This window comes from Palaemon carinicauda, chromosome 27, assembly GCF_036898095.1.
Source record: "Palaemon carinicauda isolate YSFRI2023 chromosome 27, ASM3689809v2, whole genome shotgun sequence".
NCBI classification, from domain to species: Eukaryota; Metazoa; Arthropoda; class Malacostraca; order Decapoda; family Palaemonidae; genus Palaemon; species Palaemon carinicauda.
The window spans coordinates 10,709,753-10,719,752 of NC_090751.1; the positions used below are offsets into that span (position 1 = coordinate 10,709,753).

At 32.3% G+C, this 10,000-nt stretch overlaps 1 protein-coding gene across 1 annotated transcript in view; it reads right to left on the reverse strand.

Moving 5' to 3' along the window:
* LOC137620473 (cylicin-2-like) overlaps nt 1-10,000 on the reverse strand; it is a 74,820-nt gene that overhangs the window by 63,049 nt on the left and 1,771 nt on the right. Inside the window, exon 2 of the mRNA XM_068350630.1 lies at nt 8,957-9,704. Coding sequence (XP_068206731.1) covers nt 8,957-9,704 — 748 coding nt within the window. The remainder of the gene's footprint in view (nt 1-8,956; nt 9,705-10,000) is intronic.

Below are 10,000 nucleotides of genomic sequence, written 5' to 3' on the forward strand. Positions count from 1 at the left end.
AATAATATACATTACTTTCTATACTCCATTAACTAGTTTTAATAAAATAATATACATTAGTTTCAATGCTCAATTAACTAGTTTTGATAAGAATAATATACACTAGTTTCAATGCTCCATTAACTAGTTTTAATAAAAAGGCTATACATTAGTTTTAATGCTCCATTAACTAGTTTTAATAATAATATACAATACTTTCAATGCTCAATTAACTTGTTTTAATAAGAATAATATACATTTCTTTATATGTTTCAATAACTAGTTTTAATAAAAATATGCATTTATCAACCTTTCATTCTATACGAAATTCTCATTAGTTTTAATGTCCCATTAACTAGTTTTAATAGGAATAATATACATTAGTTTCAATGCTCCATTAACTAGCCTTAATAAAAAATATGCATTTATCAACCTTACATTGCATTGGAAATGCTCCACGCGCCGAGTTTCAGACGCCACTAACTAGTTTAGTATAACACTTGTTCCATTGTTTCATAATTACAGAGCATTGCAGGGAAGTGTTCATTTGATGATTGCCATTCAGTTCATTATTTAGAGTGACTTATATTTAGAGATGGCTAATGTACGTCTAGGTATTCGTGGTGTTATTAGGATAGTGGATATTATTGTAACGTTTCAGTTAATTTTATTATATTTGGTTACATAAAATCTTTTTTTTTTTTAACGAAAGCCCTTATGGAAAATATTTTCACTACTTTTACGCAAATATATATTTATATATAAATATGAGTATATATAAGTTTATATATGACGCAGTATGTGCAGAAGGTTTGATGTGTTTGTGATGAGCTTACTATGTAATTGCGGCTGCCACAATTAGGGTTCTTCATTTTCAGTCTCTGCCTGCTTTGGAAAATGGCTTAATAACTAGTTGATACAGACAGACACACATTATATATATATATATATATATATATATATATAATATTTTTTGCACATTTAAACGTGTTTCTTTCATATTTCAAATAAGCCATATATATTAATACATTAAAGTCTGTATTCTCTTAACGGCCTCGGTTCCGCCTTGGGCTCTGATCCGAGGTCGTTAAGAGAATCCAGACTTTAATGTATTAATATATATATGGCTTATTTGAAATATATATATATATATATATATATATGTATATATATGTATATATATGTATATATATATATATATATATATATGTATATATATAAATATATATATATTTAACTTTCGAATTTCATTTTTTTCGCGTCTTGGATACACAAGCCTATTCTCTCTCTCTCTCTCTCTCTCTCTCTCTCTCTCTCTCTGAGAACGTTGATAAACGACACTTCGAAAACGGACCCATTACTTTCTGTAAATGATACATATTGTTTTTTTACTTTACCTTCGTTTGTCATTGTCTCCTCAAACTGCGTGTTTTGTCACAGACTTTATTTTTTTTTTTTTTTTTTTTTTTTTTTTTTTTTTTTTTTTTTTTACCAAAATGAAGTATAATAAGAGTTCAGTTTCAGGTCTCAACCAAAATTTACGCTCAAAATCCATCAGAACTTGTAAGTAAAAAAAAAAAAACCAGAAAAGTTTATTTTAAACTTTATCGCCTTTTTTCCTCCTCTCTCTCTCTCTCTCTCTCTCTCTCTCTCTCTCTCTCTCTCTCTCTCTCTCTCTCTCTCTCTCTCTCTCTTCGTTCCCTTTTATTTTGATACCGCAGGTTTTTTTCCGGTACTGTATTTCGTTGGTATTGTGGCTGAGAGCAATTTTTTTCTCCCCATCACGGAAAACATTCGTCAAAGAGAATGCCTTTGACCGTTGTAAACGGTTAGACAAAGATTTTTCACCTGAATAAGCATGGTTCATCCCTTTGTCAATTCCTTTTTCTAGTCTTTAAATGGGTTAGTCCAGAAGCCATAGGCTTAGTTTTCATTTTTTTTTTTTTTTTTTTTTTAGCCGAAGAGTATGCCTTTCTGAGTTATATATTTCTCAGCTGATTTTAATCAAGTACCATAATGGGGTGATATTTGCAATGCCAGATTTGTGTTCACATTGTACTAAGAGAGAAGAAATATATTTAGAGTATGACTTGTGTTTTTGTACGTGCCTAAGTTTAAAGGCCGCTCATGAATGGCAGAGGCAAGGGACGGGGACATTGCCTTAGCAAGTGAGACAGTATTCTAGAGACTGATCATATATTCATATGATCAGCGTAAGCTAGGACCAGGGAGGGCTAGGCAATGGCTGCTGATGACTCAGGAGGTAGGCCTACGGGCTCCCCCAAACCTCCCTTCCTTAGTTTACAAGGATGGTGAGGTTGTAGCGACCAAAGGAAATGTTGAGTTTGAGCGGAACTTGAACGTCGGTTTGGCGATCACCAGGAAGGGGCATTACCAATAGGCTACCACTTTTTATTTTTTTATATTTATTTTGTTTTTTTGAAAAAAAAAAAAACGGACAAAATCCTTATAATGGATGCAATGCCTTTCTACTTTCAGGATAGCCCCTAACATGTATTTTTGTCTACTAGAAAGTCCTTAGTGACGCTCACATTTTTAATGAACCTCAAATAGGCCTTCATTTCATTAGATGATTTTCACTTACAGTAATTAGTAGGATGATTATCTTAGTGGCATATTGTACAGATGGCTAATTTAGTCGTATATTGTAAATCTGGCTTATTGTACAGCTTAGTCGTACATAAAGTATGTGTCAGAGATTTGTAATAAGTTCTGTATTAGTAAGTAATTCAACTGGATAAAAGCGTTTTTATCCCACTATTTAGGATATTGTCAGCATCTGAAAACCAAATTGGCAAATAATATTTAAAGCATGACAAAATAAAATAATTGAAAATGTTCTTCAGGAGAGACAGGTGTATATAATCTTGACAAATCTTTCGATAAGTAAATTTTCTGAATAATTGAGATATAAACCGAATATTATTATTATTATTATTATTATTATTGTTATTATTATTATTATTATTATTAAGCTACAACCCTAGTTGGAAAATCAAGATGCTATAAGCCAGGGGCCCCAACAGGGAAAATAGCCCAGTAAGGGAAGGAAATAAGGTCAAATTAAGTATTTTAAAAGCACTAACAACATTAAAAAGAATATTCCCTATATAAACTTTAAATACTTTAACAAAACAAGGAGAGAAATAAGATAGGATAGTGTGCCCAAGTGTACCCTCAAGCAAGAGAACTCTAACCCAAGACAGTGGAAGACCATGGTACAGCTGTCAGACGTCTCCTTAGCTTCCAAGAAAATATCATAATTAATGAAGCCAACTGTACCATCGAGTAGAATTCTAGGTAAAATTTATTCCTCGAACTGGCAGGATATTTACTCGACCGTTCTCAATCGATATTCGAACCATCGAGTAGAATTCTAAGTAAAATTTATTCCTCGAACTGGCAGGATATTTACTCGACCGTTCTCCATCGATATTCGAACCATCGAGTAGAATTCTAAGTAAAATTTATTCCTCGAACTGGCAGGATATTTACTCGACCGTTTTCCATCGATATTCGAACCATCGAGTAGAATTCTAAATAAAATTTGTTCCTCGAACTGGCAGGATATTTACTCGATCGTTCTCCATCGATATTCGAACTATCGAGTAGAATTCTAAGTAAAATTTATTCCTCGAACTGTGCAGGATATTTACTCGACCGTTCTCCATCGATATTCGAACCATCGAGTAGAATTCTAAGTAAAATTTATTCCTCGAACCGGCAGGATATTTACTCGACCGTTCTACATCGATATTCGAACCATCGAGTGGAATTCTAAGTAAAATTTATTCCTCGAACCGGCAGGATATTTACTCGACCGTTCTCCATCGATATTCGAACCATCGAGTAGAATTCTAAGTAAAATTTATTCCTCGAACTGGCAGGATATTTACTCGACCGTTCTCCATCGATATTCGAACCATCGAGTAGAATTCTAAGTAAAATTTATTCCTCGAACTGGCAGGATATTTACTCGACCGTTCTCCATCGATATTCGAACCATCGAGTAGAATTCTAAGTAAAATTTATTCCTCGAACTGTCAGGATATTTACTCGACCGTTCTCCATCGATATTCGAACCATCGAGTAGAATTCTAAGTAAAATTTATTCCTCGAACTGGCAGGATATTTACTCGACCGTTCTCCATCGATATTCGAACCATCGAGTAGAATTCTAAGTAAAATTTATTCCTCGAACTGGCAGGATATTTACTCGACCGTTCTCCATCGATATTCGAACCATCGAGTAGAATTCTAAGTAAAATTTATTCCTCGAACTGGCAGGATATTTACTCGACCGTTCTACATCGATATTCGAACCATCGAGTAGAATTCTAAGTAAAATTTATTCCTCGAACTGGCAGGATATTTACTCGACCGTTCTCCATCGATATTCGAACCATCGAGTAGAATTCTAAGTAAAATTTATTCCTCGAACTGTGCAGGATATTTACTCGACCGTTCTCCATCGATATTCGAACCATCGAGTAGAATTCTAAGTAAAATTTATTCCTCGAACTGGCAGGATATTTACTCGACCGTTCTCCATCGATATTCGAACCATCGAGTAGAATTCTAAGTAAAATTTATTCCTCGAACTGGCAGGATATTTACTCGACCGTTCTACATCGATATTCGAACCATCGAGTAGAATTCTAAGTAAAATTTATTCCTCGAACTGGCAGGATATTTACTCGACCGTTCTCAATCGATATTCGAACCATCGAGTAGAATTCTAAGTAAAATTTATTCCTCGAACTGGCAGGATATTTACTCGACCGTTCTCCATCGATATTCGAACCATCGAGTAGAATTCTAAGTAAAATTTATTCCTCGAACTGGCAGGATATTTACTCGACCGTTCTACATCGATATTCGAACCATCGAGTAGAATTCTAAGTAAAATTTATTCCTCGAACTGGCAGGATATTTACTCGACCGTTCTCAATCGATATTCGAACCATCGAGTAGAATTCTAAGTAAAATTTATTCCTCGAACTGTCAGGATATTTACTCGACCGTTCTCCATCGATATTCGAACCATCGAGTAGAATTCTAAGTAAAATTTATTCCTCGAACTGGCAGGATATTTACTCGACCGTTCTCAATCGATATTCGAACCATCGAGTAGAATTCTAAGTAAAATTTATTCCTCGAACTGGCAGGATATTTACTCGACCGTTCTCCATCGATATTCGAACCATCGAGTAGAATTCTAAGTAAATTTATTCCTCGAACTGGCAGGATATTTACTCGACCGTTCTACATCGATATTCGAACCATCGAGTAGAATTCTAAGTAAAATTTATTCCTCGAACTGGCAGGATATTTACTCGACCGTTCTACATCGATATTCGAACCATCGAGTAGAATTCTAAGTAAAATTTATTCCTCGAACTGTGCAGGATATTTACTCGACCGTTCTCCATCGATATTCGAACCATCGAGTAGAATTCTAAGTAAAATTTATTCCTCGAACTGGCAGGATATTTACTCGACCGTTCTCCATCGATATTCGAACCATCGAGTAGAATTCTAAGTAAAATTTATTCCTCGAACTGTCAGGATATTTACTCGACCGTTCTCCATCGATATTCGAACCATCGAGTAGAATTCTAAGTAAAATTTATTCCTCGAACTAGCAGGATATTTACTCGACCGTTCTCCATCGATATTCGATTAACCCTAGCAGGCTTCAGAAACGCTTCTGATCCTATGCCCGCGTGGAAAGTTTTTCGACCAGTACTCGGAAATTTTTGGCACGTCAAAAATGTTCTAACTATTTTCCAGGCTGCAGTCCCCGCTCAAGCTATCCAGATCGAACACGATCATCCAGATCAGTGATCCAGATCAAAGCAAATCATACCCAGAGCGCCAGATCGAGTTTGATTGGGGGAGTGATCTGCTCGGCTGTGTGAACAGGGCATGATAGTTAATCGTATTATCCAGAGGCAACTTATAAGAGAAGATCCACTCACCATACCCAAAATCATCTAGCTTTGTAGTAATAAGGTACACCTACTTTAACCTCACGACAGTCTCTCAAAGCTGTGAAAAATACAGTACTTTTGGGCGTCTAATCAACAATTTACTATTGAAAATCGCTTTTTTTAATGCAATTTAGCAACATTACAAGCCAAAAAAGAAATTGGTTAGCAATTAAAGTTTCCCTAACTTTGGCTGGGGTTGTTTTACGAAGGGGAAATAAGTGTTTGTGGTTATCTGAAAAACATGCTAAAGAAATAACAGAATCATATATATATATATATATATATATATACACATATATATATGTATATACATATATATGTATATATATATATACACATATATATATATGTATATACATATATATATATATATGTATGTATGTGTATATATATATATATATATATATATATATATATATATATATATATATATATATATATATATATATGCATACATACATATATATATATATATATATATATATATATATATATATATATATATATGTATATACATATATATATATATATATATATATATATATGTATATATATATATATATATATATATATATATATATATATATATATATGCATACATATATATATATATATATATATATATATATATACAGTATACATATTTATATATATATATATACATATACATATATATATGTATATATACATATACACATACAGTGGAAGGCCAAATCACAGGGACCTATACCCAATCCAAAACATGAAAATATTGATTCAATTTCGGTGCAAGTTTCTCGCATGAAAGCTGCTTACCGTTGGAAAAGAGTCGGTCTCATCTACCTTAAGCACATGTGGAAACTTCATTACTCATTGAGGTAGCCACTGAACTATTACAGATATTAATAAAATGTGTAGATGCTTAGTTTTGTGTGTGTGCCAGTTACATGCCAGACCATTCTGTGTATGTGTGAGCAAAGTACAGATTCTTATTTTGAGATGGATTTAACTGTTTGCCCAATCCTTGTAGGATCCTGGCCGGCTGCAGCCTTGGCCAAAAATACTATATTTCCTTGGTGTTGAAATTGGAAATTCAAAACAAATCTTAACAAAGAAGGAGTCATCTCTTTAACATCTTTATTCTTAACAAAGTAAAGAAAATCTAAGATTTCCGTTTAGGTTTTAAAGTTAAAATTTCAAAACAATGTGCATATCATACAGTTTTTTTCTAATTTTTACACTAAAGAGCCATCTTTTTAACATCTTTATTCCTGACAAAGTAAAGAAAATTTGAAATTTACGTTTAGATGTTAAATTTAAAATCTCTAAACAATGTGCATATTATATACTGGGTTTTTTCTTGTTTTTCCTAATTTTCACACAAAAGAGCCATCTTTTTAACATCTTTATTCTTAACAGAGTAAAGAAAACTTAAAACTTACGTTTAGATGTTAAATTTAAAATCTCTAAACAATGTGCATATTATATACTGGGTTTTTTCTTGTTTTTCCTAATTTTCACACAAAAGAGCCATCTTTTTAACATCTTTATTCTTAACAGAGTAAAGAAAACTTAAAACTTACGTTTAGATGTTAAATTTAAAATCTCTAAACAATGTGCATATTATATACTGGGTTTTTTCTTGTTTTTCCTAATTTTCACACAAAAGAGCCATCTTTTTAACATCTTTATTCTTAACAGAGTAAAGAAAACTTAAAACTTACGTTTAGATGTTAAATTTAAAATCTCTAAACAATGTGCATATTATATACTGGAGTTTTTCTTGTTTTTTCCCGATTTTCACGCAAATGAGCCATCTTTTTAACATCTTTATTCTTAACAGAGTAAAGAAAACTTAAAACTTACGTTTAGATGTTAAATTTAAAATCTCTAAACAATGTGCATATTATATACTGGGGTTTTTCTTGTTTTTTTCCCGATTTTCACGCAAATGAGCCATCTTTTTAACATCTTTATTTTTAACAAAGGGAAGAAAATGTAAGATTTCCGTTTAGGTGTTAAAGTTGAAATCTCTAAACAATGTGCATATCATACGCTGGGTTTATTCATTTTCCCCAATTTTAACTCACAAAAACTAGCCATCTTTTTAACATCTTTTTTAGAAAATTCTATTTGAACTCGTGCATGCAGGAATGATTATCTCTTGAGATAAATTTCTTTTCCAGTTATTCGTTGCAACAAAGAGAAAAGATAAAAAAGAAATCAGGAAATCTGGAAAATGTAGGTGATTTGCCACCAATTAGAATTTCCGCTTTCATGGGTTACTTCACATAAATTTCATAAATTGGGGTCAGGTCGAGTGTGAATATTCCATTCCGGTTTTGTCGAGAGAGAGAGAGAGAGAGAGAGAGAGAGAGAGAGAGAGAGAGAGAGAGAGAGAGAGAGAGAGAGAGAGAGAGAGAGAGAGGGCGCCTGGCCGAGCTCACATGCAAGGAAACGTTCTTGTTGGCAAGAAATTCATCGCTTTGAAAGGTTTTTTAGCCTTATTTTCATGTTATTTTTTAAAAAAATTTCCATGCTTTTTAGGCTTATTCTCATGCTCTTTAACTTTATTTTCGTGCTTTATAGCTTTTTTTCATGTTATTTTTTAAACGTTTTCTCATGCTCTTTAACCTTATTCTCATACTCTTTAACCTTATTTTCGGGGTTTATAGCTTTATATTCATGTTATTTGTTAAACTTATTCCCATGCTCTTTTGATTTATTTGCATGCTCTTTAACCTTATTTTCATGCTCTTTAACCTTATTCTAATGCTCTTTAACCTTAATTTCGGGGTTTATAGCCTAATTTTCATACTATTTAGCATTATTTTCAAGCCTTTTATCCTTATTCTCATCCTATTCAGGCTTATTCCCATGCTCTTTGCCATTATTCTCATGGTCTTTAGCCTTATTCTCATGCTCTTTACTCTTATTGTCGAGGTCTTTAGCCTTATTCTCATCCTTTTTAGTCTTATTCTCACCCTCTTTAGCCTTATTCTTATCCTCTTTAGTCTTATTATCACCCTCTTTAGCCTTTTCTTATCCTCTTTAGTCTTATTATCACCCTCTTTAGCCTTTTTCTTATCCTCTTTAGTCTTATTATCACCCTCTTTAGCCTTTTTGTTATCCTCTTTAGTCTTATTCTCACCCTCTTTAGCCTTATTCTCATCCTTTTTAGTCTTATTCTCACCCTCTTTAGCCTTATTCTTATCCTCTTTAGTCTTATTATCACCCTCTTTAGCCTTTTTCTTATCCTCTTTAGTCTTATTATCACCCTCTTTAGCCTTTTTCTTATCCTCTTTAGTCTTATTATCACCCTCTTTAGCCTTATTCTTATCCTCTTTAGTCTTATTATCACGCTCTTTAGCCTTATTCTTATCCTCTTTAGTCTTATTATCACCCTCTTTAGCCTTTTTCTTATCCTCTTTAGTCTTATTCTCACCCTCTTTAGCCTTATTCTCATCCTTTTTAGTCTTATTCTCACCCTCTTTAGTCTTATTCTCACCCTCTTTAGCCTTATTCTTATCCTCTTTAGTCTTATTATCACCCTCTTTAGCCTTTTTCTTATCCTCTTTAGTCTTATTATCACCCTCTTTAGCCTTTTTCTTATCCTCTTTAGTCTTATTATCACCCTCTTTAGCCTTATTCTTATCCTCTTTAGTCTTATTATCACGCTCTTTAGCCTTATTCTTATCCTCTTTAGTCTTAGGATTGATCATTAAAGGGGAACTGCCATGTTAATTTCATATCATTAGCAGAAGTTATTATGTTGTCGAACGTTCGGCCTTTACCATGATATTCCTTATATATATATATATATATATATATATATATATATATATATATATATATATATATATATATATATATATATATATATATGTATGTATATAATTATATATATATATGTATATATATATGTATATATATACATATATGTATATATACAGTATGTATATATATATATATATATATATATATATATATATATATATATATATATGTATGTATATATATATATTTGC